At 39.4% G+C, this 26589-nt stretch overlaps 1 protein-coding gene across 2 annotated transcripts; it reads right to left on the bottom strand.

Moving 5' to 3' along the window:
• Positions 1–175: 175 nt before the first annotated feature.
• On the bottom strand, positions 176–26006 carry LOC103060172 (broad substrate specificity ATP-binding cassette transporter ABCG2-like). 2 transcript variants are annotated; one of them, XM_007437151.3, is made up of 15 exons: positions 25817–26006; positions 22928–22987; positions 22435–22549; positions 21781–21933; positions 20416–20573; positions 18816–18967; positions 16178–16282; positions 15003–15244; positions 12035–12117; positions 11087–11176; positions 8849–8973; positions 6867–7021; positions 4889–4978; positions 1194–1288; positions 176–323 (listed from the first exon to the last, which is right to left on the bottom strand). In XM_007437151.3, exons 1-15 carry the CDS (start codon positions 25930–25932, stop codon positions 176–178), a joined length of 1887 nt encoding a protein of 628 aa, XP_007437213.3. In that variant the 5' UTR covers positions 25933–26006. The 2 variants fall into 2 exon arrangements, with proteins under 2 accessions (XP_007437213.3, XP_087989397.1); XM_088133271.1 differs by having other exon boundaries at positions 1203–1288.
• Between the last annotated feature and the right edge of the window lie 583 nt (positions 26007–26589).

Genomic DNA, 26589 nt, shown 5'->3' with positions numbered 1-26589 from the left:
TAACACAAAACGGTATGCTTAAACTGGCCCACAGTACAGCAATTGTAATTCCATAATTATTACTAAAAATGAATAGGGATGAATCAACAAGGTATTTAACGAGCTGTATATGTTACAAGTATTACATGTTTATTATAAAAGTACAATGCAGTGTTAAATAGAGATCGTCTCTTAACTAAGTATACTTCTTTAGAAATTTCAGTTTCAGGTATGCAATTATGAGGAAAATCAATGTCATACATATAAGTGCAACGTGATTCTGCCACATGTCCCAAGAAGATGTGCCAATGCCTTGCATGTCCAGGTACTCTTCACCAGTACATCTAAAAACATGGGTTAAACATTTCATATCAGAACAACACAATTTTTTATTTACCTTTTTCTTTTTTTGCTGTGACTTCTTATTCAATTCTTCTTTACAATTGAAAAAAAGGAACTGGGGAATTTCTTTCCTGAACATTATTTTAACAACAGAAATATTTTTTTTAAAGAAAAGAAAACTGGAAGCACTCAGCATTTTGCAATGCAGTTCGAGAATTAAAATATATGATAGGAATATACTCATGAAAAAAATGTCCCAAAATGTATTATGTTATGGAACCCTGTTGCAAAATGGTATTGAATGGAAAACTCTAAACAAAAATGCATGTTTGTAGCAGTATGCATCGAAAGGCAAGTGCATCTAAGTGCAAACACAACACTTCCACCAGAAATACCAAAATGGAGTATTTTTTGCATTTGCAGAACAAATACATTTTTATTCAGATTTTCCAAAATACACATTTTAATTTTTGCTGAACAACACTGAAACATGCTAAGAATGCTTCCCAGGTTGTTTTCATGTGTGTGCTCTTTGCTTTGGCGGAAGTCCCAGCAGGAGTGCGGTGCACATACACGTTCAGAGTCAACTGCTGAAAGCATCAGCCTCCCCAAGGATGCAGCAACTTTAATGCTCCAAGGAACAGTGCTTTGTTCAATATGTTTTGTAAGCCACCCTTCCAAATGCTTTGCCCAGTCAAGTTTGCAACAGTTCCATGTCTTATTCACTAGTAAGCCCTGAATATTTTTTTATGTAAACATACCTCCTCCAAAAAAAGAACAAAGCCATGAATAATAATTAAAGAAACTTGGGAATTTTTGTCTGTTTTAGTTTGCTAGAAGGTGCAACAGTTTGCAATGTGACAGATGCTTACATTGTAAACGAAGTAGTAGAAACACATGTTACGTTGACCCCTTCTGGGCTATCATTGCAAAATTTGAGTCCAGTGAATTCGTTGATTTGCAAAGCCTTTGAGAAATAGACAAATAATGGAATTACTTGCTTATATTATCTGAAAAGTTTTCCATGTGGTTGGACCTAAAAGGCCCAAAATGACAGAAATGACAGTGCTTTGCTAAAGTTAAGGCAACATCAGAATTTTTAATTCTTAATAGGTAGAGACATATTGAGGTCCTGATTTGTTGATGTCCTAATTAAATTATTATGCTCTCCCGTGTAGTATCCAGTTCAAATTTACAAATTGACAGCAATTTCTGGAGGAGCTTTAGAGGTCACATGTAGAAAATAAGATGAGGATCCACAGCTTCAGTACTACCACAGATTCTGGTTCCCTTCAGGTTTCTATGGAAATCTGTAGTGTCACAGGATATCTTGCACAGCCCAAAGGTAGCACCTGGTTATCCTTTCTCTAGCACTAGTATAAAATGACCTCCTGTTATGCTTCACTTACCTCTAGTCTAGCAGTAGAAATCTTCACTTATCACTTACCTCTTCTAGTTCTCACTGAAAACAGAAACGCTGAGTACACGTATATAACACACTAGGCCATAAACTATTTTACAAGCCACAATGGTTCACACAACAAATCTAACCAAAGCCAAACGAAATAAAGCCAGATGGCTTAGTGTGTTATGTGAATCGTGACACTGATCCATGCCTCTTTTGAAACCTCCAAAGAGGCACTGCAACGGGGCATCAAAACTAGTGGATCCATTGCATATTTTGCTCTAATCACAGTTAATTCAACAATTATAGAGCTGGAAGGGATCCTCTGAGGCTTCTTGGCCCATCACAAAATCAGTAGCACCATGTAGGGCTATGTAGGGGGAGAGCCATGTTAGTTATGGTGGTAAAAAAAAATCAGAGTCTGGTAACACCCTTTCTGATTAACAAATTGTATTAAAAGACATAAGCTTTTGTGAGCTACAGCTCACGTAATCAGATGCAGAAAGTGGCTAGACTGATGTGGGGTTTAAATTGGGGGAAGGGGGGAAGGGAGGGGAAGACAGGTTGATTATGCAGATACAAGTTACCCATGAGTCAGATTTCAAGTATCTTATCAATTAACATTTGTAATGGGACGCGGTGGCGCAGCGGCTTAATGACGCTGAAAGTTGCCAGCCAGAAATGGTTGACGCTTCAGCAGTTCGAGTCCAGCCTTCGCGTTAAACAGGGTGAGCTCCTGTTTCCTCCCCAGTTCCTGTCAACTCAACAGTTCGAAAACTTACGTGAGCAGATAAATGGGGACTCTCACTCCGGTGGGAGGAAAAATGCTGGCGGCGCCTTGAAAAAGGAGTTGGGAGCAGTTGCCAGTAAGCGCGAAAAACCGCGCGCGCCCAAAAAGGGCGCGAAGCAACGGAAACCCCGCCTCCTGCGCTCGCCAGCTGGGCTCTGCCCTAGGAAGGAGGCTCTGGCAAACCACTTCCGAAAAACAGTTGCCTTGAAAACTGCAAGGACTCGTCCAAGCAGTCACTGCAGGGTCAGCAATGACTGAGCGCAGACAAAAAAAAAAAAGTGTTAAAACCCCAGACTCCTCCTATTTTTTTGCCACTATGTAGGAACTAAGGGAGACCGTGAGTTCTAGTCCCACCTAGGCACAAAGCCAGCTGGGTGTCCTTGGGCCAATCACTTTCTCTCAGCCCTAGGAAGGAGGCAGTGGCAAACCACTTCTGAAAAACCTTGCCAAGAAAACTGCAGGGACTTGTCCAGGCAGTCTCTGAGAATCGGTTTTGAATTAAAAAAAAAAAAAAGGAACTATGTAGGATATAATTGTTTCCTCTAAGGGGTATCACACGAAGTTCTCAAAATAAACCACTAGATGTCCATATCAGATTAGGAACTATTAGATGTTTCAGGTTGGAACTTCAAAAGATTGTGCTTTCTTGGACCTGGGTCTGGAACTCCTCAGAAGAAGAACATTTGCTAAAGAGCTTCCATGAAAGTAGCTCATTCAACACTATAAATCCTTTATTTAATTACACAGATTAGGTTGTTTGAATATGCAGCTGGCTCACAGGAAACAATAGTGATAGACCAAAGGCCAGCCCTGGACGAAGTGGGCAATGTAGAACATTTCCCAGAATCCCCTGAAAGGTTCTATAGCAGATGTGCTAGAATTCCTTGGCAGACAGATTAACAATGTTTTCTCCCAAAGGGCTCTCTTGTGCAAAAGGATAGAATGTGTGGCCCCAGGGGGGAGGACAAGCAAGAATTACAACAGAAATGCTTTCAATGGCATTGCTTGAATTGTTGCTAGCATTGACATTCCCTGAATTCAGAATTCTGAAAAACTTGATGATGACAGAGTTTTTATTGGAAATAGAAGGAAATATGGACCAAACCAATATTACATAGTACAGGCTACAGGCTCAAACACATACCACCTTCTTGGTTACAAAACCTGAAACATCCAGAGAAACAATCTTACATCTCCATCCTACCTACCCCATTCCATTCCTCATTGTTTAAAACAATGCTTCCAAAAACTGATGCCATCTTTTGGTTTTGCCAGTGAAAAATGATGGAAGTTGAAATTGAAGTCCAAAAGATCTGGAAAGCACTGCTGGCAGGGAGAGGGGCAACTTAAATATTTGAAATCAACAATGCAATTGGACTATGAGATAAAGGTCCCGAATCCAGCAGCCTTGATTCAGCTTCCCATGGATCTTGCATCTTCCCAGGTCAATGTATTGAAAAACTTTTAAAAATTAAAGAAAGAAAAGGCAAAACAGTAGTATTTGCCTAGCAAGGTAGGAAGGGGAGGGGAGGGGGAAACAGTGAGAAAAAGGCTGAGAGAAAAAGACTAAGATGTTGTACCTGGTAGAGGGCAGGAGGGAAATTGGGGGTGGAAAGGCCAGGAATGTTCGAGGGCATCGTTATCAGTGACTAATGGGGATTGTTAAAGAGCAGGATCCCAAAGCAAATGTTAGCAAATGCAAAGTTCCTCTTCACTCCACCCCATGAATAGCTGTGGAACCAGGCAGGTTCTCTTTAGGGTAGTTTTCAGTTATAAATGCAATCATATCGGTGGGGTAAATAAACAGATTTTAAACTCTTTCTCAGGTTGGCAGTGTTCTGCTATTTCCTTCCAAGAGATATGCAAAGCTGAAAGATGGCTGACCAACAAAAGATGGCTGACAAGGCAAGACTGTAGGAAAACACACACACACACACACACACACACACAACCAGTTCTCTTTTTAAAAAGGAACAGTTCCTTCCCACTCCTGCTTTAAGCCAAACAGATAAGTTTGGTAGTATATAGAAAGAAGGGAATGTCTGTATGGACAACGACAACCTTGAGGTAGAAAGTCTAGAATTCAAACCCCAACAGCTCTGGGGACGGCAGAACTTCCACGAAACTCTGGGAAGCTGCTGAATCGTACTGACACCCTGGGAGCAGGTAAGACCACTGCCTAGTTCAGAGTAAGGCAATCTATTCCTAAACAGGCACATGTCCATGTTAGCCCTGAAAGGCAATGTGCTGCTGTGCCGAGGAAGAGAAGACCATTTCCAGTCAATTCTACAAGTTTGAGAATACTGGATGATGGGTTCTTTCACAAATAGTTAACAAATAACAGCAAGAACAACAACAATAATATGATTTACATTCAGGCCATAGCGAGGGATACTGAAGTACTTCAGCCACATTAACCAAGGTGAAATGGTTGGGAGATTTACCAGCACACCAGAAAAAACCTGCAAGAAAAAAAGGGGGAGAGGGGAAGAGGGCTGTTACAGCACAAAATTTTGTCCAAAGCTCCCTAAAGAAGTTCAGATTTATGTCCAGGATCCATTCTTCATCAATAATTCCCATTATATATACAGTATACAGTACACAGGTAGATTTGTGACTTTCACATTTACTGAGAAGCAAAGTCCCTGGAGTTCATTTATTTCTGATTCATATTTTTAGGCCATGTTCAAAAAATATTTCTTTGAAAGTGCACAAGCTCCCTCTTGCCGGCGAGTTGAAGGTCACTGGCCTTTCTGCACTACCAAGTCACAATGCTGGCCACCCATCCCTGAGCTGTGAAAAAGCAATCCAGCATGAAATCTGCCAACCCCGATCCTGCCTTTACGGCCTTTATTCTGGTCCTGATCACTCCTGATCACTTGACTTCGCTCCCAATTACTAGGTGACAGAGCCTAAGACAGTATTTCTCAACCTTGGCAACTTTAAGATGTGTGGACTTCAACTCCCAGAATTCCCTAGCCAGCATGCTGGCTGGAGATTTCTGGGAGTTGAAGTCTGCATATCTTAAAGCTGCCAAGGTTGAGAAACACTGGCCTAAGAGATTCTGTATACCCTGAAGATACCCTTGGATGGTGTCAGATTAAAAGAGAAGAACTAACAGCTAAAGATGACTTTTGCCTGCTTACTCATGGACAGGAGATATGTTGAAGGTAATGTCATGGGCTACACATATCAGAGGAAAGGCTGCAAAAATCTGATGGGCACTAAATGTCAGGCAAGAGCTAGATTTTTCTGTATTCCTCTGCTTCTGTCTACTGGTTGTCCAGATTTTGCAGCTCAGATAATGGTGGCCCTAGATAGTGATTCCATGTGTGGAACAATGCAGGATAAAAGCTGGACCATCCTGTACATTGGAGGCTGCAATTTTTATTTAATATTGGCAGCCAAAGGCCACACAGGTATTACACATTCTATGAGTGATGGAGCTAGGATTTGGGAGTTTTTTGTATTGGGGTGGGCAGGGGGATTGGATGTTTAGATGTGTAAAGCCAAAGGGTATACCCTGGAGGTTTACTACTCTGCTCTACATCACCTTTCCCAAACAGGTGCCTTCAAAATGCATTGGGACTGCCATTCCCCTAATTTCCCTTTAGCATGGCTGGTGCGTCAGATGAGTGCCAATCTAGTCACACTGGTATACATGATAATACATCATGTAGTCCCTAAGTAATATATTTTAGAGATGATACATCTCTTTTACTAGATCTAATGAACATGTGTGGAATGGCTCACCAAAAGAACTTCAGCTGTTGACGCTTCATTTTCTCTAGCATATGAAGGTCAGTCATCCTTTTTAGAGAAAGTAAAGCAGGTCACTCTTGGGCCAGTGATGAAGCAGCTAACAGAAATCTAGGCTCTGAACTTAGTGATTTTTTTTCAGACTCCCTCTTTAAAGAGAAATATGCATTATTGTGAAGTACTTCAAAATGTGCAAAGCCAGGCCCTCTGGGGTATCCAGAGAGGGAACAAGGGGGCCTATGATGACATCACTGCACAAATTTGCACCAGATGTCCTTTGGCAGTGAGGTCATGACACATGACTTATTGTATTGCCTGTGCTTATTATGGACATTGCTGCATATCTCCTCCTGAAAGGTTCTCAGGGCTCCTTTTCTAAATTCCTGTCCTGACTATACCACTGACTTGACCCAGCACTGATACCCACCACCATGACCAATCAAACATGCATTGGAATGCATTGTTCGAATTCTGTTTCTTGACACACTGAAGTTTGCCAGCATTTAGGTAAATGAATGAAATGTTGAAACCTAGCTTTTGAAAGATAGGCAAGGTACATGCAACAAGTAAATATTCAGAGGAAACACTCACAATCATAAAAACAAAGCAAATATTTATGAGGAGATTTGCAACTGATGTAACGTTTTGTCCTGTTGCAACTGCCAGAGCGAGAGAACTAGCTGCATATGAAATGAATATAATAGTAATCATCATGATAAAGAAGGACTCCACAGCTGGCTTGAAACCTAAAAGAAATTAATATATACATATATATGTATGTGTGTATATACAAATGTACAGACATACTTAGCATCAGCCTTAGCAGAAATATATACTTCAGCAATGCAATCAGCCTTCTGTGTGTCTATTCAGAAGGAAGTACCACTAAATTTGATCAGTGCTTACTCCCATGTTGTATATTAGAATTTGCTTTTATTTGCTAGGGTTCTGTTGCCTGTATTGTCTGTTGACAAGTCAGTTGAAAATAATTTTATTAAGGCTTCCATATATGGGCTGCAAAAAAATTCAGAGAATCCTAAGAGGGCAGCAAGAGTTGGGGTTTTCTCTATCCCCTTGATGCCCCCAAGTGGGTGGATTTTTGCAATCCAGATATAGTAGCCTAAGTTTATATCTGCCCCTTAACTCCATAGTTTAGCAATCCCTGTACCTCATTTATCATATTCAAGCATTCTGCAAATGGAATGAACAAGTGGGACATCTCTCCAGTTTCTTTTGTGTACTGCTAAGCCCTTGCAGGAGAGTTTCTGCACAGCCATGCCCTTCTCATTTTTTCTTTTACAGCTTCGGTAGTTCCCAAAACTCCTGAACTTGCTTAGCAATCACAAACAGTTGGTTTTTTGGGGGAAGGGATTACTGTCTTTTTTAACTTTTTCTATTTCTTGGCCATGCTTGAGCGCCATTCCAAGTTAACTGTTAACTAAGTTAACTGTTCGAGAGGATGATAAAATGCCAGCTTGTATCTTAATGCTTCTTCCATTTATTCTTATATTTTTATCCCACCTTTTTTATAATATTACTCAAGGTGATGAACTTACCTTATATTCCTGCCTCCTATTTTCTCCACACTAACAACTCTGGGAGGTCAGCTGGGCCGAGAGAGAGGGACTGGCCCAGAGTCACCCAGCCGGCTTTCATGCCTAAGGTGGGACTAGAACTCTCCGTCTCCTGGTTTCTAGGCCAGCACCTTCACCACTACGCCAAACTGGCTCTCAGTGCAAATTTCTAAGCCAACCTCAGCCTGCTTATACTTATCCTGAGAAGATAAATAATCCAGTGGGGTCAGTTCTTTGCATACAGCAGTGATCATCCATTTGAATGGCTTGCCCATTCATTTCATTCTTCCACATGCATATTCGGAAAGCAAAGTGAATGAAGCCTATCTACACATGAATTATAATCCTCTTATACCTGCCAGGGAAAAGGTAGGGGGGCCTTTTTAAATTAAGCAAGGTTCAGCCTTTGGTTAAGCTCCCAATTGTAATCAGATCATGTTTCCATTACTTTATAAAACATTAGTGAAGGAGCATGTCAGAAAAGTTGGCAAGGTTGGATCCTGTAATCTGTCATCTCACAGTACACACACACACACTCAAGCACTACATACTATGCTTTAGCACAACATCTAATTCTTCAACGAGTAGGTAAACATTGTAAGTAGCACCACATATATACAATGTGGTGGGAAAATTAGTTACCTCCTTGTTCAGATATATATACTTTGTGTGTGTGTGTGTGTGTGTGTGTGTGTGTTTGTGTGGCTAGATGGATAGACAGACAGATATACACATGCATACTTATATACATATATACATACATACTGTACTATACTTCATTGCAGGCTTCCTGTGCTGGGTGGCCTTCAGAAGTTCTGGATTAGAAAGACCATGCTGTCTGGGGAATTCTGGGAGTTTTAGTCCTAACACATATATGGGGCACAAGGTGGGGGAAGGTTGGTTTACATCTAAAGAGAGAACTGAGTAACAAAAGCAAAGGCAAACAATAAGTCTTATATCTGTATAACACAAAAAGGGTGCAGTACTCAATTTACTTGCCTATTGTGAAATAATTCAAGCTGGTGAGAATGATGCCTGGCAAAGTCCTCATGGGCATCATATCAGCTATTACTTTTGAGAAGAAATACGCAGACACCCTATAATAGCCACTTATATATTCATGTCTGCAAGAAAAAAAATACACATGTGTGTGTGTGTGTATATATATATATGTGTGTGTGTGTACACACACACACACACACACATATACACACACACATACTGAAGACCTGAATAATGAAATAAATGCATTTACAAATAGCAGGTTTCAGACTGGGGCCTAGGCTCATATGTGCATTTATTGGATTTTCTTCAATTATCTTAAATATTCAATTGAATATGAAATCTTTTCTTTTTAGCTACATTTCATACTTGCTATTAACATCTCTCTCTCTCTCTCTCTCTCTTTCTTTCTAGTATCCATGGGAAAATCTGCACGGACCTGTAGGACTGTAGGACTAATTCTCCCTACCACATGAAAAGTATATCTTCCTCAAAATGGCTTTTGGAATTTCAGGGAGAGGGGTCATTAATCACTAGCAGAAGACACTTCAAGGTCATTCAATGGTGCAATGCAAGATGCCGTTTGCCAACTTTAAAGCCCCATGTGGCTCAGGGACTGAATATCTATGGGACTGTCTTCTCCCGGTGGCTTCTGCCCACCCATTACGATTGAGAAGGGTGGGCTCTCTCCAAGGTCTGTTACAGAGTATCACCAACAGGATCCATGGGGAGAAGCCTTTTCAGTGGTGGCCCCTCTTCTCTGAAACAGGATTCTTCCCATTATTACAGAGTGGTTCTCATTCTATGGGGTTTTTTTTTTGGAAAGCCATTAAAACCTGACTGTTCTGGAGAGCCTTGGAAGTAAATTTATAATGAGGGGTGTCCTGCTATGGGTTTGGGAGTTTCAGTTGTTCCTCAGGACACTGCTGTTTGTTTTGCTATTTCTCTTTATCGTTATTTTTATTCTAATGTTTGTATTATTTTGTAGGCCACTTAGAGTCTTGTTTGGATTACAGCAGCATATAAATTGTAGTAAGTAGGCAAATAAGTAAATAAATACAATCCTACCCCCGACCAATCCAAGAAATTCATAGCAACAACTTCCCTGATAAGTGGTTTGGTGGTTAATCCTTACATCTTTTTGCTTGATGATTGCTGAGACTTCCCTTTTGGCTGCTAGGTACTTTAAGTATGGACACACACGCATACACAATACATATGCATGTATCCCTAGTTTAGCCCTTATACCAGGGTTTCTCAACCTTGGCAACTTTAAGATGTGTGGACTTCTGGGAGTTGAAGTCCACACATCTTAAAGTTGCCAAGGCTGAGAAACACTGCCTTATACTCTTTTATGGTAAATGACCTGAAATTGCAGTAAGTGGAAACACTGGAAAAAGAGAATAATGAGTGGGTGGTATCAATCAATCATTCTCTATTTTTAAAAAAATAGAGAAGAAAAGGAATATGAAACTTAAAAGAATATATCCAGCAATGGAAGCTTTATTTATAACCATAACCGTATTAAAGGCAAATACCTAACCCCCTCTTTGAAAGGACAGAATGGAGACATTCATACACTGTTTCATCCCGCCCCACCAAATAGGTGATAGATGCTATTGTCAACTCTACAAAAAAGAGGTGGAAAAAAACATCATTGGGTGGAGAGTTATTTCTTTTCTTTTTTCTTTCTTTTTTTTTTTTATTTAGACTCTGAGGACTCATACTACCACACCTGTGACACAGATGGACCACCTTTAGCATACTTGAGGTAAGGTTCCCTATTATTGTCTTGGGCTGAAGGTAACAATGTCAAAAGGACCTTTGAAATACAATCTTTCAGTCCTCATGAGTTAAGATTTTACTGGCAAATCATTGCCAATGAGTTCACGAACATTCAGCATTAAGCAAGAATTCACTAAGGTTTGTTAAGCTTACTCTTCACACCTTCTTTAAGACTTAGAACTGATGATTTTAAGCTTTGTCCCTGAAACCTGATTTAATACTGGTGCCCAAATGAGATGAGAGCTTGTTGTCTTGAGAAAGTAGAAATAGCTTTCCCACTAGGTGAAAAAAAAGAGAAGGACTGACTACGGTTTGGTGCAAACAACAGGCCAAAAAAAATATGCAGGGCACTATGAATGAAACTAACAAATGATTAACTCAAGAGTAAACAAATACAATTATCAACGATAAGAAGAAACTTGATTTTCCATTACATGCAGATTTACCCACATAAATATCCTTTTTTCTGTGATAAAAAGTTCAACGGTTGTAATACTATTCAAAACCTGATTAGTTGTCAAGAAGAACAAAGCGCCAATTCTACAAGAAAACCCAAGAATGTTCAAATTAGAGGGGGGAAAAACATGGCACACAAATATGAAGAGCTAATGAAACAAAGCATGATGGAATCACAATATAAGGAAATCAAGGGTGTTTCCAAATGAGGCCTTTATCACCATGCTTCATTCACAGAATTTTACATGGGATATATATGTACTATATAAATTGTAATATTCCAGATGACCACTAGATGGTAGCAAAGAAATATAAACAGCTTAAGACTTTGCTTCTGTCCGGGGTCATCTGGAAACCAGATATAGTGGACAGTCACAACATGATACAATACAGCAACCAGGAAGTCGCCCTCTCCTGCTGAACTTCAGATAGTGGGAGACAGAGACACTCTGAACTGAGTGGCTTTTGCTAACCAGAAACAGATGAACTTTTAACTGTACTGGAAGCCAGAAGCATCAAGGGCATCAAAATAGAGGGCACAACTTGGGTGATTGAAGCTCTGCCCCTTTTTATGCGCATGCAATATATGTGGCATGTCAAAAAGAGCAGGGTTTCTGTTGCCCAGTCATGCCCGCCATTTTGATGCTGTTGACCTCCCCAGGGACCTCCTGATGGTAATTGCCCATTTTTTTTCTGGGGAAAAAAACCACACACAACACCCTCAAATAATTAGCATGATGCTAAGTCATTTATCCAATCTCCTGGGAAATTATCCTTCCCTGTTCTACAGGTAAAGGAATGTACAAATAAAAGAATATTGGAGATTGTGATACTAACATTATTTTTAACTCAATTGTTCTACCCCCTGCTAATCCAAAATGTTAAAACATTAATGGAGAAAGTTGCATTTGGTTTAGAAGTGTGTTTCTTACATTAACTAACCTATTTTGAATGCCGGTTCCATCGTTTTTAACTCCAGCAAAAACAGCTCCAGTAATTATTCCCATAACAGTGGTAATAGCTATCTAGGAAGAAAGGGTATTTCAAGTTATCAATGTGAGAATGAAGCAGGAAAGAAATCTTTTGACAAATTAACAATCTTATGGGAAAAATACCTGTTTTTGGTAACTATAAAGTCAAATGCTGGGACAAATATTCCATTCCAATGGCCAGGAAAGGACAGGAAGAATAGAGATAGGAAACCCCCTGCTTTTAAAACTGGGAGGTTGATAGCAATAGGGCAACCAGGTCTAAGCTGTAAAAATCTGATCAACCACTAAATGGAATCAAAGATTTATAGAAAACTCCCACGGTTTGTAGTCCAGAACTGGTAATCTTGGCTGGAGAGGTTGGTATCCTACATTGTGCTAAGTAATGGTTTCTTTTAGCCATAGGCTACTGAGTAAAATACAATTGGTTGGATTCATATAACACACTATTTCATAATCCACAACCAAACCATATTTTGGCTTATGTGTAAATCCAGCCACTAATTATCCAAGTTTTGAAAACATACTAAGTGGGATTTATTTATTTATTTATTTTGGCCTGGCAACAAATCATTTGATCTGGAGCCTTTAGCTTCCATAATGTCTAATCAGTATGGCCATTAGCTGAGAATTCTTGGCTGGGAACTCTATTTTGGGCTTCCAACATCACTGTACAGCAGCAGTTTGGGGTAGATGGCATTAAAAATAAAGGATAAAACTATTCATGTTTGTGCTAACCCAGTAATTCTAATGTCTACTCAAAATTACCATTTGCTTAAAGGGGATTACTGGTACATAAATATTCACAGGATTGTGGCACCAATTATCATAATCAAACTGACGGACATCTAATGTATTAGGTTTTCTGAAGAATAAGCACGCATAATTAAAATCTCAGTTAAGGTGATGGTAACAGGCTTCTCTGAAGTGTTAAACAGGAAGGATTGCCTCGATCAACATGACAAGGAGTTCTTAAATGTGGTACTGGGCTCAAGAGATCTGCTGAAAGATCCAAATGCCAGGACTCATTCTGCAGCTAAATAGTTGGAATGGGAAACAAGGATCATAGCTAGCCCCATTTAAGAGGATTAACAAAAGGAATTAATTCCATGAAATGTAAGGGCTTTTTGAAGAATGCCTTCAAAATCCATCTATAATGAGGTTAGGGAGATAGAAATGATTGTGAGAAAAAAGTCAGGGCTCTTAGTTGTAGAAAAATTATAAGCTCCTAAAATCATAATTCCTGTCACAAGGTCAAACTTTTACAAAGTAATTAATAAGATCCACATAATACCAGCATGCACATAACAGAACTTTTAACTTCATGGCCCCTCTGCATGGAAATTTAACAATCACTATGTTTTGTTTTGTTTTGTTTTTTAACTACTGGACAATTTTGCAAGAACCTTAGCTGGAACCAAGATCATAAAAGAGTTATAGGAAAACATCCAAAGCCTTTCAGACAGAAGACCTGAAAGACAGCCTTCGAATCCCAAAAATTTTCAATCTTTCCAGACCCACATCCCATTTTTAATTTAAACATATGTTTAAAGACCCACATTGGCCTATTCAGTGTTAGGGTGTTAGACCAGGACTAAAGAGATCCAAGCTGAAGATCAGAGTCAGCTCTAGAAGATTAATGGGCATATATGGAACAGTCACTACATCTGAGTCAACACTTTTTCACAGGGCTATGGTGTGAGAAACTGGAAGGAGCATTATGCATTAGTGCTGCACGGTGCTATATATTCAATTCCAAAATGGTACTTTGAAGCTGGAGGTAGCGCTGCTCTCCAACTCTTTAAATGAGCCATTATCTTTGCATGGTCCTAGAGAAGACCCAGCTGCTTTAAAGACTTGTAGGCATATGCTATATGCTCCACAAATTCCAAACCACCTTTCTGGAATCCAATCTGAAGCATTGTACAGCTCTATATAGGCTATCCTAACTCCTAGAGAACAGATTACATGTATTACTAGTAAATGGATGATGATGATGATGATGATGATGATGATGATGATGAAAGAATCCTAACCAACCACCGAACAACAAAGAATCAGTTAAATGATCTCTTAGCCTGGATTTATCTACAGGTAGTCTTGTCCTCAAACTTTTAAGGTTGCATCTAAGTCACAAAAGATACTTCAGTTTCAAACTAGTTACAACCCAAGAGCATCCATTGGGGTGGGGTGGGGGGCTGACAAAAAATCAAGATGGCAGCCACAAGCATACTAGCAAAGCCTTGCTCCTTTTTGGTGGGGGTGGGGGTGTTGTTTTGAACACAGTCACAGCCACCATCTGACTTTTTGGATCCCTGCCTGTGGACACCTGTTACAACCATTAAAGTTCCCTCCAGTACATTTGGGAAACAGCTGTGGACTGTCAAAGACTGATCAGAGGATTTATCACACGGATTATCCGACATATCATTAAACACAGCTGCTGGCTCTTCTAGGAAGCAGGCTCATTTAGCTGAGCTTAATATGATATATTAATGCTGGATGGTGGTTTCATTAGCCAGGAAGTGACCAGAGAAGGAAGCCATGGTTTGATTTTATTTTGCAACTGCATTCCCAGACTTCTTTGACATTTATATATGCACGGCACTGATGATGTTACTTAATTGGGTAATGAAATGACTGCGAGCCAACGAACAAGCTCAGAGAGCACCAAGGACTCCACAGCATTCATATATCCCTCAAACAGGCTTAAATGCAGCAATTCTAGATCTGCCATAAATTAGCTATTTCAAAAAGAACATAAATGATATATGCAATTCATTTCATAATATATCAGACACAGTTAGCATTCTTTTAAGCCTTTGCTGTTAAATTCAATTTCTCTGCCAATGGAAGTTGGCGACACTGACTTTATCACGTTTAATAGTTGCTTAAAAAAAAGAATGGTTCATTTTGATTACCTGGGCTGTGGAATTTTGTGGATTGCCTATCAAATTTTTAAATGTGCGTCTAGACAGCCACTTGAGTTGATGAAGAAAAGGAGTGGAATATGGAATTCCTTTATACGCTGTTCCCAGTTTTTTCTGCTCCACAGACAGTACAGCCAGCTCTTCTATCATTTTTTTGTAGTAACTGCATTTGGAAAATTGTACTGCTAATGTCACAGCAATGGTCTCCTGTTCTCTCTCAGTTGCCTCAACAACTGTTTTGAGTGACAACGAAAAGCCAGATTAATGCATTCAAATAAAATAACAGACACGCAGTACAGTTGATTCATAGCTTGGGTTCTAGGTCAAAACTGCACTTTGCAAACAGGAGCTTTTCAACTGGTGAGCGGCTGTTGAACTCCATCATGATTACAGATCAATGTAATTTTGCAGTTTTTCATTATGCTTCAAATAGCCCCTTTGGGGGAAAAAATCTTAAAAGAGGCTACGAGGGGAGGCAGCAAAAGGATGGCTGATATTGGTTCAAGACATGCCCTGTGTATTCTTTTGAGGCCTTCTCAGACACCTTTTCTTCAGTGTCCAAGTCAGTCTCTACTCAGACTGGAATTACAAATAAGTGTGTGTGTATACATACATACGTACATACACACATACATACATGTTCAAACTCTCTTCAAGAAGTTTTTCATTGAAAGAAATCAGCATTTTTCAAACTTGGCCACTTTAAGATGTATGGACTTCAACTCCCAGAATTCCCCAGCCAGCATTAAGTCCATACATCTTAAAGTGGCCAGATTTGAAAAACACTGAAATAAATGATGGAAGGGAATGGGAAATAATTTAAACAAGAATTAGGTGATAAGCAGAAATGAATGAACAAATGTGTACATGTGTGTATCCTTACAAATGAATTTTTTAAAAATACATTTTATTAAAAAAAACAAAACCCTTTCATCACCTTGCTTGGGTTATTTTGGCTGTTCTGCCCACCCAGTTCTCTTCTTATACTGGAGCTCAAGCATGGAAAAGAGAGAAGGTGCCTTGGAGTGGAATCTCCCACCCCCACTTGAGAGACAATGATCTAATGTCTTTTTCTCAAACAGCCACCCACACGTGGGTGGTTCAGGGCCAATGCACACAAGCTCAATTTCTTCAGCAAGATATCTGAAAAGGTTGGTCATTTATACCTGTGTTGTGAATTGTCATTTTACTCATTGCAACTGCCGATGAATCCCCATTGATGATATCCAGGAAAAAATCAGCAGGGTTATTGTATGGTTCGCACACAAAACCTGCAAGGAATTTTTTTCTTTTAATTCTTTGTTACCACAGCAGTCTTAATGAAAGTTCATAAAGCAATTATGGTTTGGAGTGTTTTTTAGTTCCGCCCAATTTGGCTACTTCAACGTGCTTTATGAGGGATGTCCAGAAAGTGTGCTGACAAAAACCAGCAGCCAAACTGCTAACTGGTGCCCAGCATCTGGAACATATTAAGCCTGTGCTAAAAGGCTGGGCCAGCTGCCAATTGTTTTCCAGGGCCCGATAGTTTCTCTGTTCCCTATGAACCTGTTTAACACGGAGTTCAGAGTGGAGGCCCTTTAAAAGTCGCCCTCGCTTTCTGAGGTCCTTTTTCGAGCAGGTAAGACATTGCTCTTGTTGGAAGTGTGATTTAGTGCCACTGACCACAAGGAGGCAGAGGAGTTAAGGACTTACATTGTGTTCCCTCTTTGTCACTCAGCCCACTGTTGCTCTAAGGCAGGGGTTCTTAACCAGAGTCTGTCGGCAGATTTCAGGGGGTCCATGAACTTGGATGGGGGAAAAGATTTACCAATGTATTTTCACTAACCCCATCTGAAACATAGCTTTTCATTCAATCATGCAAGTATGCAACATTTATGGCCTTTAGACTCCAAAAATGTTTGGTAACACGGTGGTGCAGTGGCTTAATGATGCTGAAAGTTGCCGGCCAGAAATGGTCGACGCTTCAGCAGTTCGAGTCCAGCCTTCGCGTTAACAGGGTGAGCTCCTGTTTCCTCCCCAGTTCCTGTCAACCCAACAGTTCGAAAACTCACGTGAGTAGATAAATGGGTACTCTCACTCCGGTGGGAGGAAAAATGCTGGCGGCGCCTTGCAAAAAGGAGTCGGGAGCAGTTGCTGGTAAGCGCGAAAAACCGCGCTTGCCTGAAAAGGGCGCAAAGCAACGGAAACCCCGCCTCCTGCGCTCGCCAGCTGGGCTCTGCTCTAGGAAGGAGGCTCTGGCAAACCACTTCCGAAAAACAATTGCCTTGAAAACTGCAAGGACTCGTCCAGGCAGTCACTGCAGAGTCGGTAATGACTGAGTGCAGATTAAAAAAAAAAAAAAAGTCAATAAATCTTACTATCTAAAAGTAATATGCTCTAAAAAAAGGTATAGTCTTGTAATTGATTTAATGGATTAATAAAGAAGCACATATATTATATTACATATTTGTTATTTTGGTAATATTTTGATAACTTTATTTGAGCATAATTTGTTTCCTTTGTCATACAAAATCTATATCTAGAGCAATGTATTTCATTTTATGCATTTAAACATTTTTTTGTATGCAGGTTTTATCAGACTCTCAAAAGGTCCATGGCACAAAAAGGTTAAGGATCCCTACTCTGAGAGATTGCTAACCTCAGATTAATTCCTTCTGCCTTTGTCCCCAGGCACAAACACATGGAACATCTTTTATTTTATATTTTATTTACAATTTATTTCATCAAATTTATAAGCCATCTCAATTTCTATCACAACTCTAGGCCATTTGCAAAGTAGAATGATTAGGGTTAAAACAGCAATCAAAAAGTAAAAAAAAAAACAATAAAAGTGACAGTAACAATGCCAAATATCCACTCTGGGGAGAACAATGCAACCTATTATGAAAACAATACAGGTAGTCCTCACTTAATGGCCATTCGTTTAATGATGGTTTGAAGTTATGACGGCCTTGGAAAAAGTGCTTTACAACTTACATTTGCACTTACAACCATTGCAAACTGTTGCACCACCCCCTACGGTCACTTGATCACGATTTGCAACCTTTTTTATGACAGTCATTAAGCGAATCACTACAGCTGTTAAGTGAAACACCATGGTCATTAAGCAAATCTTGTGGTCATTAAGCGAATTCTGGCAAAAAATGTCCATTGGAGAAGCTAGATTAATTTAATGACCACATGATTCGCTTAACAGTCACGTGATTTGCTTAATGACTGCAGTGATTTGCTTAACAACCACCATTAAGCCAACCTCCCCCCTCCTCCACACATACATACTACCCCAGGTCTGCTGAAAAAGCCAGATCTTCAAGGCTTCACAAAAGCACAACAGGATCAGGGCTGAAGAAATTTCAGGGAGAATGTTGTTACAGAGGGCAAGCACAGCTACATTGTCTTGGACTTCCCTCCAGATCGGATGTAGCTAACTAGGTCTACAGTGTATTTCCTAAAATAAAACTCTTTCTGTGATACTTATAAAACCTGCTTCACTAATCATTGCTCAAGCCATATTCCTGCTGTCCAGAATGTTCCTGGGCGCATCCGTAATTTCTACCTGTAACAGCTCCCAAGTGGTGAAACCCACTGCCTTGTACTCAGGCCCCACCTTCTCTGCTTTTAGGAAAGATCAAGTTCTTCCTTTTCAGCCAGGCTTTTTCAACTGGATTTAGTGCATCACCGATTTTAACTGTTTTTATTAAAATGATACCTCTTCCATTTTTATTTGTATTGTTAGCTCCCTGAATAGAAAGGCAGAGTGCTAATCAAATTAGACAAGGATGAGCACACCCCATGAAAACTCACCAAGGCTTTTGAAATAGGGAAGAGCATTGTCAGCTGGCCCTTGATATAAAAGCTTTCCAGCAGCAAGTAACGTCAGGGTGTCAAACAACTTGAAAATAGAGTACCGGGGCTGATGGATTGAAAAAATGATTGTCCTTCCTTGCAGTGACATCCTGGGTGCAACACAGGGAAGAGCATTACTCTTTACTTTTAATGCTCTGCATACAACTTGAAATGAGAAAATGAGTCAGAATCTTGAATGATGCTGTAACAGTCAGAAACATTTCTTGCTGATGGTCCTGTAACCCCAGCCCTCCTCAACTAAAACCACCCAGCTTTAGCTCAGTTCTTCTTAAAAGACATATGAAATGAAATAATGACATATAATGAAGAAGACTTTCATGGCCCCTTGTACCAAGGATGAAAAATCAATGTCACCAAGGACTTGGGCAGGAGTGAGACCATTACAGCCCCCTGGGAAGCTCTTGAATTTATGTTGAGAATTGAGTGATTCTCATTCCATTGGAGAGAAAATCAATTGCTTGAATATTTTCCAGCCCAAGGTGAAGAATGTTTAGGTATATTTCTCATGGATAAGTAGTAGGCATAAGATGGGGTTTAGACTGGGCAGGGGTGTTATTATTTCTGTTTCTGGAACTTCCCAGGCTTAAATTAAATCCCATCATGGAAGAATTCTTCCAACTGGGGCTTTTCAGACAAGGAAGCAAAGATGTCAGAAAGACTGCAGTGTGATAGAGAAATATATAATAAGAAAAATGAAATAACACCCTTTTCCATAACAATAAGTTCCAAAGCTCTCCCAGAATAATTCTAAACCACCCTGACAATGAGGTAAAGAAAAATACCCCTCTGTTCTGGGGAAGAGGGCAGATTTTGGCACAGTATTAAGTCATTTTGTTTCTTTTGGCAATATTTTTAGAGTACTGGGGGATTTTTTTCCTTTGATATTTTCCTTTCCTTTTTTCCCCCTTCCTTTTAACAGTCATACTTTATTTTAGTCATTCTATGCTGCCACCATCTTTTCAACTTTATTTTTTAGGACTGCCAATTACCCTGTATAAATTGGAGGATCCCAATTTAAAGAGCTTCAGAGAGAAACAGACAGAAGAGAAAACCTGCCTTCCTAGTTTCTCCCCTTCTGAACAGAAATAAATTAGATCAGTAATCAACATGGGTGTGAACTACTTGCCAAACCTGAAGAAAAGACAAAAGTAGAAAACTGAGCCATGAGAGTACTCACAACAAAAACACCTGAGAAAATTAAGTAACCACATCTTAACAGGTAATTAAAATGATTACTTTATCTAAGAAAGACTGCATTTCATCGGGTACAAAACAGCATACTTTGAATGCCTGGAGAGAAAAAAAGGCAATAGCCCCCATAAATAGAAGTGATTTTTGGAAAGAAGTTATCCAGATCCTGTGCAAGAACTGAAAAATAGCTGTGTTCATTCTGCAAAAATATACAAACTAAAATCATAAAATAGAATCCAAAAAAACAATGTTTTTCAAAACACTAAGAACTCCATTATGTAAAAAAAATATTCAGAGAGTACATCTTCCAAAAGACAATTTTGCACCTTCCAATAGCACAGATTACCTTTTTAAGAGCAGCAGGACAGCATTGGCTGTGCTAGCATCCAATCCTGTTGTTGGTTCATCTAAGAACAACACTCTGGGGTTAGTAATGAGTTCTAATCCAATGCTGGTCCTTTTCCTCTCCCCCCCTGAAACTCCACGAGAAAAATAGGTCCCAACCTAGTGCAGCAAAGGAAATGGCAAAATAAACGTCTTGAAACTGTAACATTTCATTAAAGGTGTGGAAAAATATTTCATTTAGCATAAAATACTCTCTTAATAATGACTGAGTTTATCAAATGGGATATCATTGAAAGGATATGGAAAGGTGGCATACATTAAGGGGTTTCAGATGGTCATCTTAAGCAACCTATCCTCATGCACTGGTGAAAGAAAGCACATTTATATGGAACTCACTTGACCTTCTGTTGCCAGAAAGACCTCTAAGAACCCTGCAACCTAAGCCCTACACAAATATAGCAACTTTTTTGGACCAGTGGGTACATTTGGAACTTTGAGAACATGCATGTCATTGATGCACTCACAAAGTGGCTGCCTTGGGCAAATCTTCATTCACAAATTGGTATCTACTGTGAGTGTGTCCAGTCTCAAAGTACCCATTTACCAAAAGGAGGACTGGTAAAGATGCTTCTCTCTCTTACCCCAGATGCTCATCTACCACCTGTTTTCCAGCCAGGTGATCATCTTCCTGCCTTTCTTCTCTCTCTCTTCTCTCCAGCACAGACCAACAGCCCTGTTTCTCTACAACCTCATTTGTGCTGCTTTGCTTGCACTCACTGTCTTGCATTCCCTCATTCATGCTCTTTTCCTTCCCTCAGATCACTAGAGATCTCTCTGACAAAGGGTTTATTTGCACCCCATCCCATAATCTCATGGCCTATTGCATTTTCAGTTAACCCATTCCCTTGGTTTTAACAAGTTAAATTTAATTTCACCACCAAACACAGTCAGTCTGTGCTATCTCCATGTGGATCCAAGAAGGGAAGCAATGCAGATGAGATGATCCACAATTTCCCCCTTTTGGCAGGCCCTTCAGCTTCCTTCATTTTGTTAAGCTAAGAATAATACAGCAACTGCAAACTGGATCTTTTCTACAGCTCAGCCAGCCCCAACTGCAGCTTCTAAAACACTCAGGCATCATTGTTCCTGCAAAATAGAGCAACACTAATGGACTAAAATTTCTCATTTTAGGATTACATGGGCAAAGACCAAGCTGCAGCTGACATGCAACCCCAGACATATTTTTGTGGATTCCTGAAACAAAACCACCCTTTGTAGATGGTGGTTTTGTGCTGTTACTTATAAGCATAAGTACTTACAACACTAAATATAGTATTCAAAACTATGCTAATACATATATAGATACCTTAGAATCTGCAACTTTAGCCAAATCCAATTCCTTGAGAACCTGCTCAACTCTCTGCTTCTTTTCATATTTGCTCATAGATAAAGGTAGACGAAGGGCTGCTGAAAACATTAAATTTTCTCTGACTGTCAAGGTCCCCATCACTATGTCATCCTTAGAGATTAAAAAAACAACTGAACATTTTCATTTGAACATTATACTTGCTTATACTGCTATTGTACAATCGTTATTAGGCACTAAGAGTGTACTGAACATTCTCAGAATGATACATACAGTCTACCTTCTTTTGAAAAGCTCTCAAAGCAGAGATACAGATGTTATATGATGACATGCCCCCATGTATAGGGTTTTACATGACTTCCATCCCTTCTCTTGGTATATTCAGTTCAAGTCTTACAACCCCAGAACATTCCTTTAGATTTAACTTCCTCTTCCTGTTTAGATGCTCTTCTTTAAAAAAAAACACCCTACAATCTTTTACATTAGAGTATGCAATATAACCATAGTGGATATTGGAATATGTTTCTGAAGCAACCATTCTATTTGGCCAATTCAATAAATAAACAGCTCTTGATTCAGAAATGAAAAGTGTTCTATACTATAGCCTGCTGGGAAATAAAATATATGGATTGTACATAGTAACAAAAGGCTTACCTGTACAACATATCCAGACATACATTTAAAATGTGTTGGCAGGTTCATGCCATCTAACAAAATATCACCAGACAGCCCTGCGGGATTTTTCCTTGTAGCTAAAACGTCCAATAGCCTAAAAGAAAAAGAAAAACCATCTCCATTAAAATTACTGAGAAAGACCTACATCTCAAGAACACATCAATTACAGCTGTGCAAATCCTTTGAAAGCAGCATTTCACTCTGCATGCACACACAGAGAGACAGGAGCTTTCAAAAAAGCCTGGGAAAAAATGCAGTTGCTTTAACTGTTCAAGAATTTCAATTGTTCAAAAGTCTTGTAAATTTTTAGCTTGGAATGGAACTTTTTTAGAAATGTGCCATTTTCTCCTCATTAATAAATATATCCTCAGTCATTGTGGGAACTCAGTCATTGTCTGTGAATGTACTCAACTGGAAAATACATTTAACTGGATCATAAAGTAGGGTTTTGTTTCATTATTTTAATACTTACGAAGATTTGCCAGAGCCAGTGGGTCCTAAAATTGCATTAAGACCAGGGTTCATAATACCACTGTAAAATAAAATCAATTTGTTACTCATGAGATGTTTACTGTGTGTGTATTACTAACTACACATTTTGCTTTTTTAATCTTTTAGGAGATATCATACATACACAGGCAGATTAAATTATGCAATTATTATCTATTAATTTCTCATAGTTTGAATTGGTTGCCTTCATCAATTTCAAAGCTGCTTCTAAGTACCTGTTCAGCAGTTCTTCAGCATCACTAAGATTCACTGAGGATAATCAAAGGTACCACTGCACATCTTCCAAGTGTGGAGATGACACTGAACCCTAATGTTCAAACAACTATTTAATAGTTAGTACTTGAACACTTAGTAGTTTCAGGTAGATGTTAAAAGCCTAAATCAGCAGGTTGGGTTTGTATTAAGATGGTAAACATGGAATTGTGCACTATTTCACAGCCTTCAAAGGTTCAAGCAAAGCAATCCATTGAAGCTTTTTACGATATAATACAGTTCTTTCCCTCATTTCTAAGAGCAAAATGAAGTTGACGGGAAGCATCAGAAGATACTTCTGCACACGCACAGCACCTGTCATTGCAAGTCTCAAAGGACAAGGTGTTGGAAGCTTCAGGGAGGAGAAATGAAGCAACTTGGGTGCTTCACTTTACTACAAGGGATTGTGTTGCTTGCTGAAGCAACTTCAAGGGGATTTTGCACTCAGACTTGCTAAGATTTTGCAAGAGTCAGAAATGATAAAGAGGATTTTGCACTGCTTCATGGAGTGCCTCACTGTGGTGACACAAAGCCACATCGCAGTGTATCTCACAGGTGAAGGCTACCTCCTGCAGCATTACTGGCAGATCATCAGTTAGGTGAAAAAGAACTACCATAAATAAGTGTTCTTGAAACCCAACCCAGCCAGATGAACCAGAAGAATGCCATGAGATTGACATGGAACTGAAAGACACTGAGAGATTTAGAAGGACTAATGGAGCTAAGTGTACTCCGTATGCAAATTCCTTAACATAAGCCAGCCATGAGAGTAACCAAGAGTATTTCTATCACAAAACCCACTTGAACCTGGATTGGGATGAATCCAAATAATCAATCTCCTGCTAGTTTGAGCGGCTACCACCAGTTTTAGAAATTTGCTCAGAAATTAAACATTAGATACAAGCCAATACTTTATTTATTGAATGTATTGAATGTATATCCCATCATAGTGTCACAAGTCTCAGCCATTTACAAGATATGCAAAGTAAAAAAACAGCCATGGTAAAATTGAACTAAATATATCAATCACAGATTGAACTAAAATACATCAATCACAGATCAGTATGTTTAGGCGTGACTTTTTTCAGAAGAGGCCTAATCATGAATGTTTTTAGGTCTCAAAAAAGCATGTATTAATTCTGGAATCAGCCTTTCTCTTGAAGGTTTTTAAACAGTTAGGTAAACATCCTAGAGACACGTTGAACAGCCTTGCCCACATGCAAAACTTATCTATAACAGTAGGATTAGATGGTATCCTCACTGCTAGGATTGTGCAGTGCTTCAGAAATAATTTGGAAAAGGTTCTTCAGACCATGCAAGAGCACAGTTGTAGCAGTTGTCTGAAACCTTTTTCAAAGCAGTTGTGTCTTTTCCTGGGATCACATAGCTGCCTTCCATGAACAGCAGCTGCACAATCCTGAGAAAAGACACGGGTGCTTTAAAGAATTGCAGAGGGGCTACATTCGTGCAGGAGTGTGCTCTGAAGCACCTTTGGGGGATCATATCTAAAGCACTGCTGAGTCCTGCTGGATGCTTCCAGCTGTGATCCTTTCAAAAATGTTGAGTCCAACCCAGTGTGCAGTGATTTCAAATGCAAAATATACTGTATCTTGCTCATATTGTTCCTTGGAAGGTAGTTTATTCTGGACCCTAGGATCTGGCACTGGGAAACATAATGACAGAGAAATAAGACTTATCTGCAGTATGAAAAACTCTAGCAGATGAACAAGCAGAATTTAGAGAGGAGGGAGAACACTCCATCTGCTATTTTATAGTCCTTAATAATAAAAAAAAATGTCATCCCCACTGGAGTTCAAGAGGCACTTTCTGAATCACTTTTAGTAATCTAAAATCACCATTTGACTCTATAACTAGGGATAGAATATGATGCAAACTGACACTCTGTTTCATAGGCTAGAGAACATTATTCTTAATTAAAAAGCTGTATGAAAATATATCCATCCAATGTAGATTTGGCAGTGATAGTCATCTGTCAAAATTCACATACAGAAAGGAATTAACCAGGACTGCATTTTGGCTCCTCTTCTCTTCTTTTTACCTTTTATTTGAATTCTATAGCTTCAGCGTTGATTAAAAGTGAGTTACATGGCAACGGATCAACATCAAACTTTCCATTGAACAGGTTGGACAAATAATAAACAAACATTCCAAAACTTCAGTAACAACATTAAAAGGCCTGGCTCAAAGAGTAGGTTTTCAAAGGTAGAAATAAACCCAAATCGAACCTGATTTTGGGGGGCTATGTGGATAAGTTCATGAAAAATATTTGGTGGTGTTACAGAAGTGGCTTGTCATTGTCTACTTATGGCGTGTTTTTCAACTACCCAGGGTGGCTTATAGTCAGGTGTATCTGCAGGATGTGCTCAAAAAAGTCAAGAGAGTGGCCACAATAGGGCTATGGAAGCTCCGCCCCTATAAAACAGGCGGAGCTTCTATCACACTGTCATAGCCGCCATTTTGGGATTCCCTGGTGATCTCCCATCTAAGTTCTAACCAAGCCTGACCCTGCTTAGTTTCCAAGTCCAGACAAGCTTAACCCATTGCAGCCCATTAAGCCCCCTCCTCAGTTAAAACTTACCTGACATTGAACAAAATATTTTTCTTAATTTCTTTTCGAAAGCCGAGGTAACCCGTCTTGAATTTCACAAAATAGCAAACATTGTAAAAAGTCATGGTACTTCCTTCTATATTCATGCTGCTTGGGAAAGCAACTTTTCTCTTCGATGTCTCAACAATATTTTGGTCAGGATCTTCCCTCTTTTTTTTTTCCAGGCGTTTTTATTTTGGGGAGTATGGAAGTACTTGGAAAAAACAGAAAGAATGATTGGAAACATCATGGCAGATCTGTAAAGAACAAGCTAGTGGAAGTAACAAGTGGCTATGGGACCTACATTATGGAATAATAAACATCTCATGCTAAAATAGGGTTGAATGAACTGTGGCTTATTGAGTATGCCATCATATTTTAAAAAGGTTTAATACTCTCCTTTGAAAAACGGCCTCCAACGAATGCCTTAATGCAATATTTTGCATCTTTTTAAAAAATAAAATATAATAAAAGTGGTAGTGGGAGGCCGTATACGGCCAAGAGCCCATCCTTGCCATAAAACAAACAAACCATAATGGCTGGATTCACACAGCCCACTAAGCCCAAACCAAACATTTATGGTTTAGTTCAGTTCTTGCAAAAAAAAAAAAAAACTATCTGAACGACATCCTTATGTTTACAAGCAATTGGATACTTCTTTTATAATTCTGTAGCACCTCACCATCTGCAGATGTGTCATGGGGGTGGCCAAGGGAAATGGATGATTGAGAACCAGGCACAACAAGAGTTTTCCATTGTTCAAG

This window comes from Python bivittatus, unplaced genomic scaffold (genome assembly GCF_059951505.1).
Source record: "Python bivittatus isolate LINGU-HERP-01145 unplaced genomic scaffold, Pbiv_v1 ctg000070_np1212, whole genome shotgun sequence".
Classification (NCBI taxonomy): Eukaryota; Metazoa; Chordata; class Lepidosauria; order Squamata; family Pythonidae; genus Python; species Python bivittatus.
The sequence above is the reverse complement of the archived record's forward strand: the minus strand, read 5'-3'. Positions and strand labels throughout refer to the sequence as shown.